Below are 22,465 nucleotides of genomic sequence, written 5' to 3'. Positions count from 1 at the left end.
GCATGTGGCCTGGTATGATTCAGGAGGGTTTGGCGCTCGTTCTCCCCTCCCATTGCTGCTCTGCTGCTCATAGCAATAGGTTAGAGAACACAGAGATGCATTTACAGCTTTGCAAACTCTTTACCACTGCACCCTCTTTCTCACCAAGCGTTTACACACTTCCTCATATTTTCACTCCCCCCAACCATTCCATGCTCAAATGGCCTCCACTTTTCCCATTCAAGGAAAGGTCCCCCTTTTCTAATTTGAAAGAATTTACAAAAAATATTATGCTTTGGAATACTTTATATAGTGAAGCGTGTGCCCAACCTACTGAAATTAGATTTTTGATTTACGTACATTTTAGAGTAGATGTAAAACTTGAACCAGATTACATTTTAACCACTTTTCAACCTATAGCAGAAAGGCGGCTATTGACATCCTCCCAGAACCCTGCCACCTGTGCACCTCAGGGGCACGCTCTGTCCTTTAGACACAGCTGATCACAGATCGAGGTAAGGGGCCAATCACAGTGACCCTTTACCATGTGATCAACTGCGTCCAATCACAGCTGATCCCATGTAAACAAATGCCAGTTATCGACATTTCCTTTCCTCAGCGCTGTCACTGTGTGAGGAAAGGAAAGCTGATAGCGGTCTTTCCTGTGAGCACAAATTTAAAGTTCAATAGCACTGAAAGCTGAAAACTGGCCTGGGCAGGAAGGGGATGAAAGTGGCCAGTGGGCAAGTGGTTAATAAAGTACCACAATTTTGTAGAGTTTGATGTACTTACTATGGACAACCAAAATAATTCAACACTTTCCTAAATAGGTTATTGCAGATTTATCTAAATTTAAAAATAATGTGGCAATGTGAATACAGAAAAATATTTGCAGTCTATCCTCTTGTTTTATATAATTGGCCATTTGAAGCTAGGGAGACGCTGACTGCAGCATCCTCAAACTGGCCTATGGATCAAGAACTCGAAAGCCCAACTCCAACCAAAGCTGTTGGGAAGACTTTGAAAAATAAAGCCCTGTACACACGATAAGAAATTCGGCCGGGAAATTTCGTCCAACGACCCATCTGCCGATTTTCGGCTTGTTAGTATGGTGCTTTTGATAGCCGACTCTGACTTTTTCGGCCGAAAAAATCCTGGTGTGCAGGCTTTATAATTTTTGTCGTCCGTCAACACCCGTCCGATTTTCGTCTCATTAGTACAGATTTCGACGGCGAAAAATCTTATGAGCAAGACTAGGCATGCTCAGAGATGAAAGAACACAAAGAAAGCAAACCAACACATGACATCACTTCTGAAGTAGAATTCTGTCGTACGGGAAAATTCGTGTGCAGTCTAGAGCACATTCCAACCAACAGACACCACTCTGGACAAAAAACGAACGACCGGTCGACGGAAATTCGTTGCGTGTGTACGAGGCTTTAAACGATCAGCGCAGATTTTTGTGATTCCCAATAATCCAAAAAAAACATAGACTACTGTCTATTTATCCCCACCACTCAATTATGGTGACTAATTTGTGTAAATATGCAGGTGTATATAATTTTTACAACACTAAATGTGCCAATAAATTATAAATAGAAATAATGTATATATTCTTAAAGTGCAAGTGCAAAATTACCTAATTCAATTATAAAAATATAGGTGTAATAAATGCAATCAATGGGTATAAAATCAATCAATAGCCTGAAATAAATAGTGCAATCAATTCCTGCCAAAAATATCCACAATCAAGTTGTGTGTGTATATATATATATAAATATTTAGTATCAATAGATAGCCCATGAGAAAAGTCCCAAGTGGAAAAAAGTGCAAATAGTGCCAAGGTCTAATATAAAAGTGTTCTCAGTGTTCACACGTGTAGGGATCACACCATCAGTGTACCACCGTTTCTGCTAGATCAAACTCACCAGATATAAATCGCGCTAATGAATGATGTTGTCAAATATTTACATAAATGTCAAATCATATAAATCGTGAAGAAGTGTCCATATAAACTATTAATGGTCAACTAAATGTCCCAAACTCAGAAAATCTTCCAAAATCTTCTACTTGAAATATGAGCCACCAGATGAGTGATCTCCTTACCAGATGGATAAAGAAAATTAGCCCTCAGAACACCAGATGAAGTGGATCTGCAGCCTCGAATCCAAAATTGAATCGGTTCCCGGATATTGTTTGCATGTGGAGAGAAATTAAATATCCATAGCGTGACACTGTATGACAATCTCTCAAACACCCAAAAAGTGAACCTTCATTATGAAAATGGAAGGAATGGCCACCACACCAGTGCAATCAACACTGCCAACGGCCAGGTGATAAGTGAATGAGACAACCCAATAGCCACCAAGAGGATAAGAACCACCACCAAAATCACTGCCTCTTACCAGAGTCTGATTAATACAGGCCAAACAAGCAATCAAAGACTTCGGTATGTGCCAAACACCATATGGAAATGGATGCAGAAATGTGAGGAGACACTCAGAGGTCTGATGATCTAGACCAAAATCACTGCCGCTTACCAGACTGTGACAGGTGACAAGCTAAGGGTCTCAAACAATCCTCTGGATAACGATATCAGAATTATTTTACAAGTCATGTGTCCACAGATAGCAGCCATCTTGGCCATGACGTATCCAATTTAGGGTGTGCCCCTATCCTCAATTGATCAATTGCATCTGGAAGGATTGGGAAACAGAGATTTCGGGCACAGGAGTTTTGTTAAAAAGATTTCTTTTATTCAACACAGAACTAAATATTTTAAAATCATAGAAAAATACAGGCAAATAATTGTGTATTAAGGACACAGTGAGACCACACAACAATGGTCTATGTTGTACAATATCTCAGTGCATAGAACTTATAAAAGTCGGTTTACATACAGTTCAAAGTACAAGATCATTAGTAGTCATATAATCCTTGGAAACGTATTGCTTGTTATCAGAAGAACCGCCGACGGACATCCAAGCAGTATGGTGCCGGTCAGCAGGGTCGACTGAAAATATAAGTTAACATTCACCATGTAATATATGACCTTTGCTCGACATGTTTCGCTTTCTTAGACAAAAAAGCTTCATCTGGAGCATATCATTTCTTTTGTCTGTGTGAGAAATAACAGTATTTAGATAGATTACATATATGTGTTACCTTATTTTCAGTATGTTATAATTACAATTGCATATCATTTATCTTTCCTTTTAATTACATATAATCGTCTTACACATCTCAGATAAGTCCTTCTATTTTTGCAATATCAACACAATATAACATTGGGTCTTAAGTTGCATTCAGGCACTAGAGGAGTTTAGGGGAAAGAACGGAGGTTGCCAATAGTGAGTATATGTGGGGATCCATGCTGTAATTATAGTATAAGCATATATATCCTATTTATATACCTGGTAAATGGACAGAAAGATGTATACATACCTGTACATATAGTAATCAGGCACATATCTCAATTTCCATAGAGAATTCTTTAACGAGGAGGACTGTGCGTTTTGGGAAACTCAAAAAGGCAATGTATAGTGACATAGTAGTGAGGGTAGTCACTCCATGTCTCATATCTGGGTGGATGAGAGCAGAAAAACAATGTTTCTCAGAGTAGTAAGCGTTTTAATTCTATGATATCACTTTAAGGGAAAGCCCATAGGAATGCCAAACCATAAGCTCAAATGTTCTAAAGTGGTAAAATCTGTATGCCTCATGCTTGTTATAAGAGTGTGTAAGTACCCATAGAGCCCATAGAACATCTGCCCTAAAAGGGGGGGGGGGGGGGGGGGGCAACAGAAAAGACACATAGTCATTCTGGACCGTAAGAGAAGACAGGTGCCATGCGTTTATAAACGATTACACACTAACATATAGAGTTTACCCATTCGTATATGGGCTACCCCTGTAGTAAAATATATATCATATATACTGATTTGCTTTCACACACATATGTGAAAATGTGTGTGTAATCAATTTCGTATCCGGCCCACCCTCCTCTATAATAGTAGGGGGGTGACCAGGGTTATATATAGATAAGCAGTTGCTACATGAGGTCCAAGATGAGTACATGCAAAGCGTACTTAGAATAAACATAAGTAATAAACATAGTAGTAAATATATATAGAGTGCCACCCAAGATGATAGATCGCTATGCAGTACAAAAGTTCCAACCATACACAGACACCTTAGCAATGCTCACCAAACTTAGGAAGGACCAGAGCCTAAATGTAGGGAGCATGTCTCCTCTGCTTGTATGTCGGCTGTTAAGCACAGTAAGATTAAGGTGAATTCCCGGATATCACAAAAGTGTAATGTTACAGTATTAATACTGGCCATATAAAGCTTACCCCTTGCCACGCTGTTCCCAGCTTCCGCACAGTCCTCACCGGATGGGGAACCTCCACCATACCAGGGCTTGTAAATGGCGCCCTTAAGTAGCATGGATCCCGGGTGGTTCGTCAAACGGACGTCACCGCCCCGGCCACTCCCACCGGACATCGCTCGAGAGCTAGCGCGGGGACACCCCGGCGAGGCTCTCGGCTTAGTCACAGGTGTATGCAGACTATACAGAGGCAGGAAGTGCCTCCGCAGTCCGCTCAGGTGCCACAGGAAGTTCCGCCCGGAAGGGGCGGGACTGACCTGCGGCCTATCTGGCCGCACATATCTCACTGATGAGGCCGACCTCCATGCTTACCCACACTGCCCCCACAGGATCGGTCCGCAATTACATCAGAATTCTAATTGCCTGAAATGAAAAAACAACACAACAAGGACAGAAATTATATATTTAAAAAATACAGATATAAAAGCAAATTTCACTAAGGTACAAAAATGTTCCTGGTGAAACCAGGAGATATATATCGGTAACATATTTGTTTATCAAAAATTATTCTATAACCATGTTTATTTATTGACATTAACCACTAGTAAGGGCTTCAATAGTAACAGCCCTAATGAAAGAACAGGGGCTGAACTGCCCCCTACTAGAAACACTTCCATACTTCAAACCCCAAGAGAAAGTTGCATATTTTGACTTATTATAAATCCTCAAGATCATAGTATTGATGAGATAGGGATTATAGCACAAAAAACTGTTTGTTATACATAAGAAAGGAAGAGGGGTATATGTGCCATAAGACCTATTTAATGTGAAGAGGTGTCAGACTAATTGAATATATGTATATACGGGGGGAGGATGATCACGCCAAAACCAAGCCGACACCCTGACCCATATATCCCACAGAGGGCCATTATCGTAACCCGAGTATACTACTCGAGGTCAATTAGATCTGTTGGCATTAGGTAAGCAAGGAAACCTTCACAGAAAGGGTTTGTACGACTGTGTTTCGTTTAACCCAGGTCTATAAGTGGCATTGAGACGCTCTATCCAGAGAGTTTCTCTCTGGAGAATTTTTTTGTCCCAGTTGCCACCCCGAGGATCTTGAGGGATAACCTCAAGCACATAAAATCTTGCCTTTTTGGGATTGAACCTGTGGTATAGGTCAAGGTGTCTGCTCACGGGCGTGATCATCCTTCCCCCTGCTGATACGTACACATGGTCATTTATCCTTTGGCGGAGCTCTCTTATAGTTTTACCTATATAGAACATACCGCAGGTGCAATGCATCATGTATACCACTCCACGTGTGCTACAGTCGGCTCGAAATTTTGGAGCAAACGTCTCCCCATTAGGTAAAGTGTATTCAGTATTCTCCTCTATCCAAGGACATAAAGCGCATTTGCGACATTTATAAGTACCTCTACCTGTTGTTACTTTATTTCTAATGGGTTGATAGTGGCTTGTTGTTAGTTGATCTCTTAAAGATCTTGTTCTCCTGAAAACAATTTGGGGATGTTTGCCCACGTATTTGTTTATAACTGGATCATCACGAAGAAGATGCCAGTTCCGTTCAAGAATATCTCTCAATACTTTTTCATGAGCAGAGTATTTGGTTATTAGTTTAACTGTCGATTGCGTATTTGGAGGTTTGGCTCTAAAGATGAGGCTGTTTCTATTTTGAGAAAACGCTTTGTTAAAAGCTGTTCTCAACAGACGCTTACTGTATCCACGAGCCATTAGGCGTTCTCGTAAAAGGTTAGCCTGTATTTTGAAATCCTTATCAGATGTGCAATTACACCGTAGGCGTATGTATTGGGCGTATGGAATACTGCGTATAAGCGCCCCTGGGTGGGCGCTAGACGCATGTAATATTACATTCCCTGACGTCTCCTTTCTGTATAGGTTAGTCGTCAGGTGTCCATCCACATGTTTGAGTACCGTTAGGTCAAGGAAATTAACACTCGAGTCACTGATGGTAGATGTTAACTTCAAGTTGAAGTCGTTTATATTTAGTTGGGCAATAAACTCATCTAGCATTGATTTTGAACCTGTCCAGACAGCAAAAATGTCGTCTATATAACGAAACCAGATTGCCACAGAGGAAAAAAAAATGGGATAAATTTTCATCTGATGTGATTTGTCGCTCCCACCCCCCCAGGTACAGGTTGGCGTAGGCCGGGGCACAACAAGTGCCCATGGCCACGCCCTGCACCTGGAGGTAGTGGGACCCGTTGAAAGTAAACCAGTTGTGTTTCAAAATAAACAATAGAAGTTCCAAAATAAAATCACAAAATGGCCAAGTGTGATGATCTTGCTCATATAAGAACGTGCGTATCATCCCGACGCCCTGCTCGTGAGGGATACTGGAGTATAATGCCTCCACATCCAAAGTCACGAGCAGGGCGTCGGGAGGAACCACCATATCTTCAATCATTTTTAAAAACTCGAGTGTGTCCTTGACGTATGACGGTAACCGCACTACGTGTGGTAGTAAATAATAATCGATCAAACGACTCGCATTTTCAGTTAAACTTCCAATGCCCGATACAATAGGCCTCCCCGGTGGAGAAGTTAAATTTTTATGGGTTTTTGGGAGTGAATAGAATGTCGCCTGTCTCGGAAATTTGTTGTTAAGAAAATTATAACAGTCTTTGTCTATAAGAGCCAATTGATATGCACGTCCAATTATGTCCAAATACTCTGCTTTAAATTCTGTAGTAACCGATGGGGATATCTTTTTGTACCATGTACGATTTGAGAGGATATTAAGGCACATTTTTTCGTATCCCTCTCGAGTCATCAATACTAGGTTACCACCCTTATCTGAGGGTTTGATAACCAAGTCTGTATGGTTTCTTAGTTTGTTAAGCATCTGTAGTTGTTGTTTAGAAAGATTATTTTGTGTTGGTTTTAGCTCACAATTTTTAATCTCACCTACCACTGTGGTCAGAAAAGCCAAAAGGTTAGGATTTGTAGTCAAGTCAGGGAAATTATTGGATTTTGGTTTGAAGGGGACCTGTCTTGGATTTACTGTCTTTGAAGATATGGTGGTTCCTCCCGACGCCCTGCTCGTGACTTTGGATGTGGAGGCATTATACTCCAGTATCCCTCACGAGCAGGGCGTCGGGATGATACGCACGTTCTTATATGAGCAAGATCATCACACTTGGCCATTTTGTGATTTTATTTTGGAACTTCTATTGTTTATTTTGAAACACAACTGGTTTACTTTCAACGGGTCCCACTACCTCCAGGTGCAGGGCGTGGCCATGGGCACTTGTTGTGCCCCGGCCTACGCCAACCTGTACCTGGGGGGGTGGGAGCGACAAATCACATCAGATGAAAATTTATCCCATTTTTTTTTCCTCTGTGGCAATCTGGTTTCGTTATATAGACGACATTTTTGCTGTCTGGACAGGTTCAAAATCAATGCTAGATGAGTTTATTGCCCAACTAAATATAAACGACTTCAACTTGAAGTTAACATCTACCATCAGTGACTCGAGTGTTAATTTCCTTGACCTAACGGTACTCAAACATGTGGATGGACACCTGACGACTAACCTATACAGAAAGGAGACGTCAGGGAATGTAATATTACATGCGTCTAGCGCCCACCCAGGGGCGCTTATACGCAGTATTCCATACGCCCAATACATACGCCTACGGTGTAATTGCACATCTGATAAGGATTTCAAAATACAGGCTAACCTTTTACGAGAACGCCTAATGGCTCGTGGATACAGTAAGCGTCTGTTGAGAACAGCTTTTAACAAAGCGTTTTCTCAAAATAGAAACAGCCTCATCTTTAGAGCCAAACCTCCAAATACGCAATCGACAGTTAAACTAATAACCAAATACTCTGCTCATGAAAAAGTATTGAGAGATATTCTTGAACGGAACTGGCATCTTCTTCGTGATGATCCAGTTATAAACAAATACGTGGGCAAACATCCCCAAATTGTTTTCAGGAGAACAAGATCTTTAAGAGATCAACTAACAACAAGCCACTATCAACCCATTAGAAATAAAGTAACAACAGGTAGAGGTACTTATAAATGTCGCAAATGCGCTTTATGTCCTTGGATAGAGGAGAATACTGAATACACTTTACCTAATGGGGAGACGTTTGCTCCAAAATTTCGAGCCGACTGTAGCACACGTGGAGTGGTATACATGATGCATTGCACCTGCGGTATGTTCTATATAGGTAAAACTATAAGAGAGCTCCGCCAAAGGATAAATGACCATGTGTACGTATCAGCAGGGGGAAGGATGATCACGCCCGTGAGCAGACACCTTGACCTATACCACAGGTTCAATCCCAAAAAGGCAAGATTTTATGTGCTTGAGGTTATCCCTCAAGATCCTCGGGGTGGCAACTGGGACAAAAAAATTCTCCAGAGAGAAACTCTCTGGATAGAGCGTCTCAATGCCACTTATAGACCTGGGTTAAACGAAACACAGTCGTACAAACCCTTTCTGTGAAGGTTTCCTTGCTTACCTAATGCCAACAGATCTAATTGACCTCGAGTAGTATACTCGGGTTACGATAATGGCCCTCTGTGGGATATATGGGTCAGGGTGTCGGCTTGGTTTTGGCGTGATCATCCTCCCCCCGTATATACATATATTCAATTAGTCTGACACCTCTTCACATTAAATAGGTCTTATGGCACATATACCCCTCTTCCTTTCTTATGTATAACAAACAGTTTTTTGTGCTATAATCCCTATCTCATCAATACTATGATCTTGAGGATTTATAATAAGTCAAAATATGCAACTTTCTCTTGGGGTTTGAAGTATGGAAGTGTTTCTAGTAGGGGGCAGTTCAGCCCCTGTTCTTTCATTAGGGCTGTTACTATTGAAGCCCTTACTAGTGGTTAATGTCAATAAATAAACATGGTTATAGAATAATTTTTGATAAACAAATATGTTACCGATATATATCTCCTGGTTTCACCAGGAACATTTTTGTACCTTAGTGAAATTTGCTTTTATATCTGTATTTTTTAAATATATAATTTCTGTCCTTGTTGTGTTGTTTTTTCATTTCAGGCAATTAGAATTCTGATGTAATTGCGGACCGATCCTGTGGGGGCAGTGTGGGTAAGCATGGAGGTCGGCCTCATCAGTGAGATATGTGCGGCCAGATAGGCCGCAGGTCAGTCCCGCCCCTTCCGGGCGGAACTTCCTGTGGCACCTGAGCGGACTGCGGAGGCACTTCCTGCCTCTGTATAGTCTGCATACACCTGTGACTAAGCCGAGAGCCTCGCCGGGGTGTCCCCGCGCTAGCTCTCGAGCGATGTCCGGTGGGAGTGGCCGGGGCGGTGACGTCCGTTTGACGAACCACCCGGGATCCATGCTACTTAAGGGCGCCATTTACAAGCCCTGGTATGGTGGAGGTTCCCCATCCGGTGAGGACTGTGCGGAAGCTGGGAACAGCGTGGCAAGGGGTAAGCTTTATATGGCCAGTATTAATACTGTAACATTACACTTTTGTGATATCCGGGAATTCACCTTAATCTTACTGTGCTTAACAGCCGACATACAAGCAGAGGAGACATGCTCCCTACATTTAGGCTCTGGTCCTTCCTAAGTTTGGTGAGCATTGCTAAGGTGTCTGTGTATGGTTGGAACTTTTGTACTGCATAGCGATCTATCATCTTGGGTGGCACTCTATATATATTTACTACTATGTTTATTACTTATGTTTATTCTAAGTACGCTTTGCATGTACTCATCTTGGACCTCATGTAGCAACTGCTTATCTATATATAACCCTGGTCACCCCCCTACTATTATAGAGGAGGGTGGGCCGGATACGAAATTGATTACACACACATTTTCACATATGTGTGTGAAAGCAAATCAGTATATATGATATATATTTTACTACAGGGGTAGCCCATATACGAATGGGTAAACTCTATATGTTAGTGTGTAATCGTTTATAAACGCATGGCACCTGTCTTCTCTTACGGTCCAGAATGACTATGTGTCTTTTCTGTTGCCCCCCCCCCCCCCCCCCCCTTTTAGGGCAGATGTTCTATGGGCTCTATGGGTACTTACACACTCTTATAACAAGCATGAGGCATACAGATTTTACCACTTTAGAACATTTGAGCTTATGGTTTGGCATTCCTATGGGCTTTCCCTTAAAGTGATATCATAGAATTAAAACGCTTACTACTCTGAGAAACATTGTTTTTCTGCTCTCATCCACCCAGATATGAGACATGGAGTGACTACCCTCACTACTATGTCACTATACATTGCCTTTTTGAGTTTCCCAAAACGCACAGTCCTCCTCGTTAAAGAATTCTCTATGGAAATTGAGATATGTGCCTGATTACTATATGTACAGGTATGTATACATCTTTCTGTCCATTTACCAGGTATATAAATAGGATATATATGCTTATACTATAATTACAGCATGGATCCCCACATATACTCACTATTGGCAACCTCCGTTCTTTCCCCTAAACTCCTCTAGTGCCTGAATGCAACTTAAGACCCAATGTTATATTGTGTTGATATTGCAAAAATAGAAGGACTTATCTGAGATGTGTAAGACGATTATATGTAATTAAAAGGAAAGATAAATGATATGCAATTGTAATTATAACATACTGAAAATAAGGTAACACATATATGTAATCTATCTAAATACTGTTATTTCTCACACAGACAAAAGAAATGATGTGCTCCAGATGAAGCTTTTTTGTCTAAGAAAGCGAAACATGTCGAGCAAAGGTCATATATTACATGGTGAATGTTAACTTATATTTTCAGTCGACCCTGCTGACCGGCACCATACTGCTTGGATGTCCGTCGGCGGTTCTTCTGATAACAAGCAATACGTTTCCAAGGATTATATGACTACTAATGATCTTGTACTTTGAACTGTATGTAAACCGACTTTTATAAGTTCTATGCACTGAGATATTGTACAACATAGACCATTGTTGTGTGGTCTCACTGTGTCCTTAATACACAATTATTTGCCTGTATTTTTCTATGATTTTAAAATATTTAGTTCTGTGTTGAATAAAAGAAATCTTTTTAACAAAACTCCTGTGCCCGAAATCTCTGTTTCCCAATCCTTCCAGATGGATAACGATATCAATTGCTCCACGTCCAGCCGACCAAACCAGAAAGGGAGACAAAAAGGCACTCCATAGTGTAAAACCAAACAAACTTTAATTCAAAAAAAGGAGAGCAACTTACAAAAATGTAGATGGAAAAGCGTAGATAGGATGCGAGCCGCCGGCCGGTCGGCTCCTTCGCCCGTCCTCAAACTCAAAGCAGTGACGTCAGCCGGCGGCTCGCATCCTATCTACGCTTTTCCATCTACATTTTTGTAAGTTGCTCTCCTTTTTTTGAATTAAAGTTTGTTTGGTTTTACACTATGGAGTGCCTTTTTGTCTCCCTTTCTGGTTTGGTCGGCTGGACTTAGAGCAATTGATATCGTTATCCAGAGGATTGTTTGAGACCCTTAGCTTGTCACCTGTCACAGTCTGGTAAGCGGCAGTGATTTTGGTCTAGATCATCAGACCTCTGAGTGTCTCCTCACATTTCTGCATCCATTTCCATATGGTGTTTGGCACATACCGAAGTCTTTGATTGCTTGTTTGGCCTGTATTAATCAGACTCTGGTAAGAGGCAGTGATTTTGGTGGTGGTTCTTATCCTCTTGGTGGCTATTGGGTTGTCTCATTCACTTATCACCTGGCCGTTGGCAGTGTTGATTGCACTGGTGTGGTGGCCATTCCTTCCATTTTCATAATGAAGGTTCACTTTTTGGGTGTTTGAGAGATTGTCATACAGTGTCACGCTATGGATATTTAATTTCTCTCCACATGCAAACAATATCCGGGAACCGATTCAATTTTGGATTCGAGGCTGCAGATCCACTTCATCTGGTGTTCTGAGGGCTAATTTTCTTTATCCATCTGGTAAGGAGATCACTCATCTGGTGGCTCATATTTCAAGTAGAAGATTTTGGAAGATTTTCTGAGTTTGGGACATTTAGTTGACCATTAATAGTTTATATGGACACTTCTTCACGATTTATATGATTTGACATTTATGTAAATATTTGACAACATCATTCATTAGCGCGACTTACCCATTCCATGCTTTTTTGATTGTTTGTCGCAATTTAAGTCGCTGCTTGAACACAATAGTTAGCGCAGTTATATTCTATACCTTATCACCAGATATAAAGCTGATCAATTTATAGACCAGCAATCGCGCTTTATTAACATTAGCCAGCATGATGATCCAATCCTTCATATTCATAGTAGTCTCCCCGTAATGTAGGATGAGGATAGTGTATGGAGAAAAAAATGCCCAAATAGTGTCATTCCGTTTTTAATCACTGTTTATTTAAATAAAAAGTGGTTACACTCACAGCGCACAGTCTACACATACGCTCGTGGCTGGGATTCAGGCAGCCAGAGTGTATGAGATTTTACTAGCAGAGAATCCTAGTGTCGGGCAGACACAACAACATGTGAGTGTAACCACTTTTTACTTAAACAGTGATTAAAAACGGAATTACACTATTTGGGCATTTTTTTCCTCCTTCTCCTCTCCATACACTATCCTCATCCTATATTACAGGGAGACTACTATGAATATGAAGGATTGGATCATCATGCTGGCTAATTGTTGATAAAGAGCGATTGCTGGTCTATAAATTGATCAGCTTTATATCTGGTGAGTTTGATCTATCAGAAACGGTGGTACACTGATGGTGTGATCCCTACACGTGTGAACACTTTTATATTGGATCTTGGCACTATTTGCACTTTTTTCCACTTAAAACTTTTTTCATGGACTATCTATTGATACTAAATATTTATTTTATATATATATATATATATATATATATATATATATATATATATATCTATATAATAAGTCGCGCTAACTTGAATGATGGAAAATAAAGTCCATATAAGTCCATATATGATAGGATCACAGAATTCAGACAGGCTCCCTATGGACATACGCTTACCAGAAATGGTAAATAAAAGGGCAGGTTCTCTAAGATGAATCTCGTCCCCTTGATAGCAGACTGGAACCAATAATCTTGCGTTGATTCAACGGTAATTGGATAAAAAATATAAAAACGCAATAGCGTAAAACCCAACACAAATGGTAAAGTGACTTAAACACCAATGTGAGTGATAAAAACTGAATAAAAGTGTGTGAAACTCCACCAGTGTGAAGAACTCAAAAACAATCAAAAGAAAGAAAGGAAAAAATTCCTCTTAGGTGGGACACCTATAGGTACCCCTTACCGGAAATGAGTGGAAATATGTGCAAATACATATAGGTGAGGTGCAATCCAAAATCAGCTGATATCGCCTCTTACCAAACGAAGAAAAGAAAAATGCCAAAGTGAATGGGAAATCCTAAATAGGTATCCTCTGTGTAGAAAACCTCCACCAGTAAAGCTCGCCTCTTACCAGATATTAATAAGATAAGGCCAGGTTGCAATAAATCAAATGAATCAAGCAAGATGAGATGCCAGCCTTCACCAGTGAGATCTGCCTCTTACCCAATGGGAATGATCGAATCGCCTGTAAAGATGATGAACCTCAAAGGGACCTGTAGTGGAATCCTAATCGAATAACTCCAAGAAGGCCAGGAAGATCACCACCGAATAAAAGAAATGGCTGGTGGTGTTTGGTAACCTGTCCTCCTGGAGTTAAGGTTAAGGTCCAGACTTCAGCACAGCACAGCAGCCCTTCAGAGAAAATTAAGATGATCCTTCCATGTGGTACTGGCAAACAGGCAGGCTCAGCTGAGCTAACAGCACTCAGGCTCAGGCAGCTCCTGAGCCTGAAGGAGCTGCCTGAGCCTGAGTGCTGTTAGCTCAGCTGAGCCTGCCTGTTTGCCAGTACCACATGGAAGGATCATCTTAATTTTCTCTGAAGGGCTGCTGTGCTGAAGTCTGGACCTTAACCTTAACTCCAGGAGGACAGGTTACCAAACACCACCAGCCATTTCTTTTATTCGGTGGTGATCTTCCTGGCCTTCTTGGAGTTATTCGATTAGGATTCCACTACAGGTCCCTTTGAGGTTCATCATCTTTACAGGCGATTCGATCATTCCCATTGGGTAAGAGGCAGATCTCACTGGTGAAGGCTGGCATCTCATCTTGCTTGATTCATTTGATTTATTGCAACCTGGCCTTATCTTATTAATATCTGGTAAGAGGCGAGCTTTACTGGTGGAGGTTTTCTACACAGAGGATACCTATTTAGGATTTCCCATTCACTTTGGCATTTTTCTTTTCTTCGTTTGGTAAGAGGCGATATCAGCTGATTTTGGATTGCACCTCACCTATATGTATTTGCACATATTTCCACTCATTTCCGGTAAGGGGTACCTATAGGTGTCCCACCTAAGAGGAATTTTTTCCTTTCTTTCTTTTGATTGTTTTTGAGTTCTTCACACTGGTGGAGTTTCACACACTTTTATTCAGTTTTTATCACTCACATTGGTGTTTAAGTCACTTTACCATTTGTGTTGGGTTTTACGCTATTGCGTTTTTATATTTTTTATCCAATTACCGTTGAATCAACGCAAGATTATTTGTTCCAGTCTGCTATCAAGGGGACGAGATTCATCTTAGAGAACCTGCCCTTTTATTTACCATTTCTGGTAAGCGTATGTCCATAGGGAGCCTGTCTGAATTCTGTGATCCTATCATATATGGACTTATATGGACTTTATTTTCCATCATTCAAGTTAGCGCGACTTATTATATAGATTTTGTTTAGGGTGTGGTCACACTTGAAGTTGCTGCTGTTTTTCATTTCCATTAGCGCGGTTAATATTTTGTATATTCCATATATATATATATTTTTTTTTTTTTTTTATACAACTTGATTGTGGATATTTTTGGCAGGAATTGATTGCACTATTTGTTTCAGGCTTTTGATTGATTTTGTACCCATTGATTGCATTTACCCAATTACCCATTGATTGCATTTATTACACCTATATTTTTATGATAATTGAATTAGGTCATTTTGCACTTGCACTTTACAAATATATTAATTTTTTTAATTTATAATTTATTGGCACATTTAGTGTTGCAAAAATTGTTAAAAATTATATACACCTGCATATTTACACAAATTAGTCACCATAATTGAGTGGTGGAGATCAATAGACAGTAATCTGTCTATGCTTTTTTTAATTAATAGGAATCACAAAAATCTGCACTAATCGTTTTATTTTCCATACCCATATTTAGCACACCTGCAGTGGATTAGCAGCATTTTTTGCTCCCTTGTTGGTCTCAATATAACCTCTGAAGTCCTAGGTGTCTGATCGTTTATCCCCCTATTTCCAGTTGGGAAGACTTTGCCCATGCTGGCGACCCCAACTCTAAATACAAGTTTTGACAGGATTTAGTTCTGTCAAAAATGAGTTGTGTTCATAGTGAAAGGTATTGTTTAATTACACTTGTAGAGTCTAATCTTTTATAGTTAATGTCAGCTAATGGATGGTGTAATAAATTATATATATATATATATTTTATTTTTATTTTTTCCTCCCCAATCTAAAGCATAGCTTAACTTCATGGAAAGGAATATCCTGTCTTAGTTGTGTTACTGCTCTCACTAAAACAAGTGTCCCCATTGAAAGATTTTCCTGCTCTTCCTGTCTAGTTATAAAACTCAAACCTTTGAATTGTTACCCACTTTCAGTCCCAGTCACAATAGTCAGGGCAAATGGAGAAGGTGAATCTCCTCAGTGACAACACATTATGCAATAAAACCCTAACAAGGGTTCTAAGTGCCAGTTCACACTACCGCGGCACGACTTCGGGGGCGACCTGTGAAGTCGCGTGCACCGCGACTTCGGCGCGACTTGCACGGACTTCATATAATGAATGTCAATGCAAGTCGCTCCGATGTTCCCCCAAAGTAGTACAGGAACTATTTTCTAAGTCGGAGTGACTTGTGTCGCTCCTATTAGAACGGTTCCCGTAGCACTGCATGGACCGCGACTTGTCAGGCTGACTAGTTGCCTGACAAGTCACGGTAGTGTGAATGGGCACTAACACTTCCCATACTTTACCCAAAATGTAAGAAAATATGCTAGCTTTAGAGGCATTTTACTTTAGAAATCTATTAGCTACACCTCTGCATCTATAATATATTTTAACATTAGTACATAGGATAATAAAAATACATACATAAACATAAAAAAAAACATAGGCCATTTAGCTGATAGATATAGTAATTTAACTCAAGTAAAAAGTTTTGAAACAATTTGAAAGCAAAGTAATTAGCAATTACAAATGTTGACTAGCAGGAAGAATAAACTGACCTCTCATCCATATTGGACCTGCTTGGCAATCCTTATACAGAACTGCATCTTTGTTCTTCCAGGTGAAGAGCATTTGGAAAAGCATCCATAAGATGCAGATGACCATCATGAAAGTGAGGAATATAAGAAAGTCTTTCTCAGAGATGTCAGTGTCCTCACTGAACACACAAGTTAGCAAAGCACAGCTGAAGAGAAAGACATTGCAGCCCACCAATGCAGAGAGTAGACGACTTCCTTTTTTCCAGTCCCTCTTCTCTTCTTTCTCCTGTATTACCGATCTTCTGTTCCGTAGAGCATCATCGGTTGTGTTCAACTCTAGATTATCCTCCATTATAGCTTCAAAATGAGTCAATCTTTATGTGATCTGAACCTCCACTATTCAACGCTCAAGGTACAGACAAAACATAATCCTACGAAGCTGGAATGTCAAGGCCTTTCCTTGGGCTGCAGTTTAGTTGGTGGATAAAGGCCCCCTTCCTCTGTCCCAACTTGCTCTGTAGGTTTATTTTACATACCTGTATTCTGTGGCTTTCTATACCATTTTGCAATGACACAAGGCAGTGGGACAGGAATTTCCACAGAGACAGGAGGAGGGAAGATATAAAGCTTCAAAGCGTTTGTGCTACCAGGTGACAGGACTTGAGTGAGGGATGGGTGTGGTGCATTCATGCTACAATATACACCTGACGGATATGTGTTTTTTTAACCACTAGATTCTGGGGGTCTTTTATGCCCTTAATCTGGGTAAGTTCCAGAGGTTTTTTTTTACATTTCACAGATATCTCGGTTCCTCACCATGTATCATTTGTTGTTTATAATCTGCTGTTTTGTATTTTATTGGGGACAGATAGGGCTTCATTTGGTAGAAGAGTTGTATAAAAATATTTTTTTCTTTTTTTTTTTTAAAGAAATTTTGAAAAATTAAAAAAAAAAAAATATTTTTTCCAAACACAACATTTACATAATGTGCGAACCACCACATATCTACCATATATACTGTATATAAATATATACATATTACAGATCGACCATTTATTGGCACACCGATATATCGGGGGCCGATATGCACTTTCCCCGATATATATCGGAATTGGCCCCCGGCGGTTACCGATATTGCCATGACGTCATTGCGTATGTTGTGCCACGCGCCTCTGCGCACTGGGAGTCTGGGACACCTTCTGCGGCCTTCTTAGGTCACCTCCCTCAGCCTTGTTTTGAGTCTCACGTGTGTGCACACAGTGTGTTTTACACCCGCCGCATAGTCCCTGCATGCAGTGCACAGTCGGGACAGTGAGTGATTTCTTAAGTTCTTATCAAATCACAGTACAGTGACCAGTCACAGACACAGTGCACGTTGTGTAACACAGCCGCCACAGCCACCCACCCACAGCTGCCAGGTGCCAGCCAGCCACCCAGTCCCACACACCCACAGGCCCTGCCTGACTGTACCAGCTAGCCAGTCACAGGCCCTGGGCCTGTACCTGCCAGTCAGCCACCACACAGGGTTCCAGCCAGTCAGACACCAAAGGGTGCCAGCCAGCCACCAAAGAGTGCCAGCCAGCAACAAAGGGTGCCAGCCTGCCACCCACCACAGGGTGCCAGCCTGCCACCCACCACATGGTGACAGCCAGCCACCCACCACAGGGCGCCAGCCAGACACCAAAGGGTGCCAGCCACCCACCAAAGGGTTACAGCCAGCCACCCACCACAGGGTGCCAGCCAGCCAGACACCAAAGGGTGCCAGCCAGCCACTCACCACAGGGTGCCAGCCAGCCAGTCACCCACCACAGGGTGCCAGCCAGCCACCCACCAAAGGGTGCCAGCCAGCCACCCACCCACCAAAGGGTGCCAGCCAGCCACCCACCCACCACAGGGTGCCAGCCAGCCACCAAAGGGTGCCAGCCAGCCGCCCACCAAAGGGTGCCAGCCAGCCACTCACCAAAGGGTGCCAGCCAGCCACCAAAGGGTGCCAGCCAGCAGCCCACCAAAGGGTGTCAGCCAGCCACTCATCACCACAGGGTGCCAGCCAGCCATTTTTTTAAGCCTATATATTCATTAGTGTCTTTCAAGTTTCAATGGAGATGGATGGAGATAGAAAAATTAAAAGTGTGGTCTGGGACTATTTCTCATCTCCATCTCCAGGAAAATCAGCAGCAGTGTGCAACATGTGCACAAACAATGTAAGCATGGGATCAATAACTGCAAAAACCAAAAATACGTCTAATCTTTGGGCCTATCTAAGAGTTCATCATCTTGAATTGTATCATGCAGCACAGACAAAACCAAATGAATCACAAGATGAAACATCACTATCCCAGGCAAAAATAACAGATATGTTTCAGAAAAAAAAACAGGTGCCTAAAATCAGATGGAAGATCCCAACTGCTGGACAGAGTAATCACTGAGACGATGGTCACTGATGACCAGCCATTTACAATAGTGTCTGACTCTGGATTTAGGTGGTTGATGTCCATAGTTGAGCCAAGGTACACACTGAAGAGTGACAAATTTTATCGAACTGAAATGCTGGAAAAGATTCACCAAAAGGTTGTTGAGAAAGTAAAGCCTACGCTGCAACCAGAGAATGCTGGCACCTCACTCTCATTCACGACTGCTGGTCAGGACAAACAGAGTCACTAATGAGTCTTACATGCCACTTCATTGACAGCGGATGGAGAAGAAGGCATTTAGTGTTGAATACAAAAGTGATGCAAGGATCCCACACTGGGAGTACATTAAGGAAATGTTTCTAGGCATGCTAGAAGAATGAGGAATCACTAAAGACCGAGTGATGCTTGTGCTGTGAGACAGTGGAGCGAACATGGTTGAAGGTATGAGACTTGCTGAAGTGTCAGACCTCAGTTGCATGGCACACACCCTCCAACTTGTGGTAAATGATGATCTGTTAAACCAGAAAGCTTTGCTTGACATAATTAGCATGCTGAAGAAGTGCGCAGGTCATTTCCACCATTCAATCCTTGCCAAGCAGCGACTGAGGTGCATTCAGGAAGACCTTGGCCTACCCAAAAACAACTTGATACAGGCTGTTCCAACACGATGGAACTTAACGCTACACATGTTACATAGGATGCTGGAGCAGAAGCGAGCTCTTACTATATATTCTGGTAAATATGAACTTGGAGGACATTCTTGTCCTACTGCTGATCAGTGGGACATAGTAGCCAACATCATTGAGACCCTCCTCCCCATAGAGGAAGTGACACTAGAGGTGAGTCATTACAATTCATCTGTGTCCTCTGCCAAACGTTTTGAGAAGCATGAAGAGAATAAAACTGTTGTGCTTGCATGTCTTTTGGATCCTTGATACAAGAACCATCCTTTCTCTTCTGATGATGTATTGGCCAAGGTAAAACAATGTCTGACAGAAGATATTCAACAGAAGGTTCCTGACGAAAAGAAAAGTCAAAAAGAGAAGGTTTCCGATGTGGAAGAGCAGGATGCAGGAGAAATATGTCCACAAAGACAATGGACAGAAGAGAAGATTCATTGTGGTCTAATAGATGCAATGTTTAGCGTTTTATTGGGGCTTCATGCAGAGGATTATTCTGAATCTACAATAATGAGCCTGGATGATGAACTTCATCTCTATTTGAAGGAACCAGTAGTTGACAGAAGAAGTGATCCTCTTCAGTGGTGGAAAGAAAATGAGGCACGCTACAAAAGACTCGCTTCTCATGCTAGAAGATACCTTTCTGCTCCTCCTTTATTGGTACTAAGTGAGCGTGTTTTTAGTGAAGTGGCAGCAATATATGAAAAAAACAGAAGCCGTTTAACTGGTGAACATGCTGAAATGTTATGCTTTCTGCATTATAATATTGTTCTACTTAACTGGGAGTATTGAAGTGTAGTAGTAGTAGTGTCTGTCCAGTCCACTAGCAGTTTTGCACTGACTGCGCTGCGCTGCAGTCAGTGCAAAACTGCTAGAAAAAAAGCTAGACAGTGCATTAGAGTCAGTGGACTACTGCTGCAGAAGTTGCGCCACTCACTGCTGCAATCATTTTAAATCCCTACTGCAGTAGTGATTTAAAATTATTGCAGTGAGTGAGTGCCCTACTGCAGCAGTAGTCCACTGACTCCAGTCCAATCCAGTGTGTAGCTGTTGACTAGCTTTTTTTCTAGCAGTTTTGCACTGACTGCTGTAGTTGCAGTGAGTGCCCTACTGCAGCGGTAGTCCACTGACTCCAATCCAATCCACTGTGTAGCTGTTGCCTAGCTTTTTTTCTAGCAGTTTGGCACTGACTGCACTGCAGTAGTGATTTAAAATTATTGCAGTGAGTGAGTGCCCTACTGCAGCAGTTTATTATGCATTAATGCACAATCAGATGATGTGAAACTAAATATCCCTGTAAGTGCATTTTTCCTATCAGTTTTCATGCAGTTAAGGTGTGAAGAACGAGCCCTTAATTAGAGATGTCCCGAACTATTCGCCGGCGAACAGTTCCCAGCAAACATCGCTTGTTCGCGTTCGCCGCGGCGGGCGAACATATGCGATGTTCGGTCCGCCCCCTATACGTCATCATTGAGCAAAATTTGACCCTGTACCTCACAGTCAGCAGACACATTCCAGCCAATCAGCATACCCTCCCTCCCAGACCCTACAACCTCCTATAAAAAAGTTAGGACAGCATCCATCTTAGATTCATTCTGAAGTTGCAGTGTTAGGTAGAGCAGGGAGAGTGCTGCTGCCGCTGAATTAATAGCTAGGCCAGTGTTCTGTGTCCACTCCAGTCCTCAAAGACCCATCTGCTGTGAGGACATCACCCCAAAAAGCCCTTTTTAGGGTTGGTAAATCAGTCTGCTTTTTATATATATATATATATATATATATATATATATATATATATTGCAGTTGCCTGCCCGTGAGGCTGTACTGTGTGCACAACACTCATATAGGGTGGCACAGTACAGTCTCCCGGTTCCTAAAATCTATTCCATACACTGGCCCCTGATAGGGGACAAAACAGAGATTAAACTGATAAGAATAGTACTACTTAACACATCACTCATATAGGGTGGCACAGTACATTGCACGGCGCACGCGCAGTGCCCCAAATTGGAAGTAAGAGGACCAACCAACCATCTTTTTCCATCTCCCGGTTCCTAAAATCTATTCCATACACCGGCCCCTGATAGGGGACGTAACGTAACAGGGATTAAACTGATAGGAATAGTACTACTTAACACACCACTCATATAGGGTGGCACAGTACACTGCACGGCGCATGCGCAGTACCCCATCTTTTTCCATCTCCCGGTTCCTAAAACCTATTCCATACACCAGCCACTGATAGGGGACAAAACAGAGATTAAACTGGTAAGAACAGATTTTTTTAATTTAAAAAAAAGAGGACAGCCTCTGCGGAGCTGGGTATTTTTTGGCCGCGTTACTGAACGCTCATGGCTGTAGGCTCATGCGTCCTTTTGCGGAGCTGACAAACCTGGTCAGTCAAACCCAAGGCAACATCATCAACCTCATCCCATATGCGTTTTTTCTGGAGTGTGCCCTGTGAAGAGTGCTGGATCAGGCCGTAGATGAGCATGAAGAGGAAGAGTTGTGGTCACCATCACCACCAGAAGCAGCCTTGTCGTCATCGATTGCTGGACCTGCGGCAACGCAGAGAGAGGAGTCTGAAGAAGAGGAGTCAGAGGAGGAAGGTGGCTTTGAGGAGGTGGAAGACCAACCACAGCAGGCTTCCCAGGGGGCTTGTTGTCACCTTTTCGGGGACCCTTGGTGTTGTACGTGGCTGGGTGG

General features: G+C 41.9%; 1 protein-coding gene across 1 annotated transcript in view; it reads right to left on the bottom strand.

Moving 5' to 3' along the window:
- Nucleotides 1-17,023, bottom strand: part of LOC309567443 (proton channel OTOP2-like) — a gene marked incomplete at its 5' end in the record, with an annotated part of 112,879 nt that extends 95,856 nt beyond the window's left edge. Inside the window, one exon of the mRNA XM_082272835.1 lies at nt 16,693-17,023. Coding sequence (XP_082128961.1) covers nt 16,693-17,023 — 331 coding nt within the window. The remainder of the gene's footprint in view (nt 1-16,692) is intronic.
- Between the last annotated feature and the right edge of the window lie 5,442 nt (nt 17,024-22,465).

Source organism: Pelophylax lessonae (assembly GCF_965119305.1).
Source record: "Pelophylax lessonae genome assembly, chromosome: 11".
Taxonomy (NCBI): Eukaryota; Metazoa; Chordata; class Amphibia; order Anura; family Ranidae; genus Pelophylax; species Pelophylax lessonae.
This window is presented reverse-complemented; position numbering and strand designations above follow the sequence as displayed.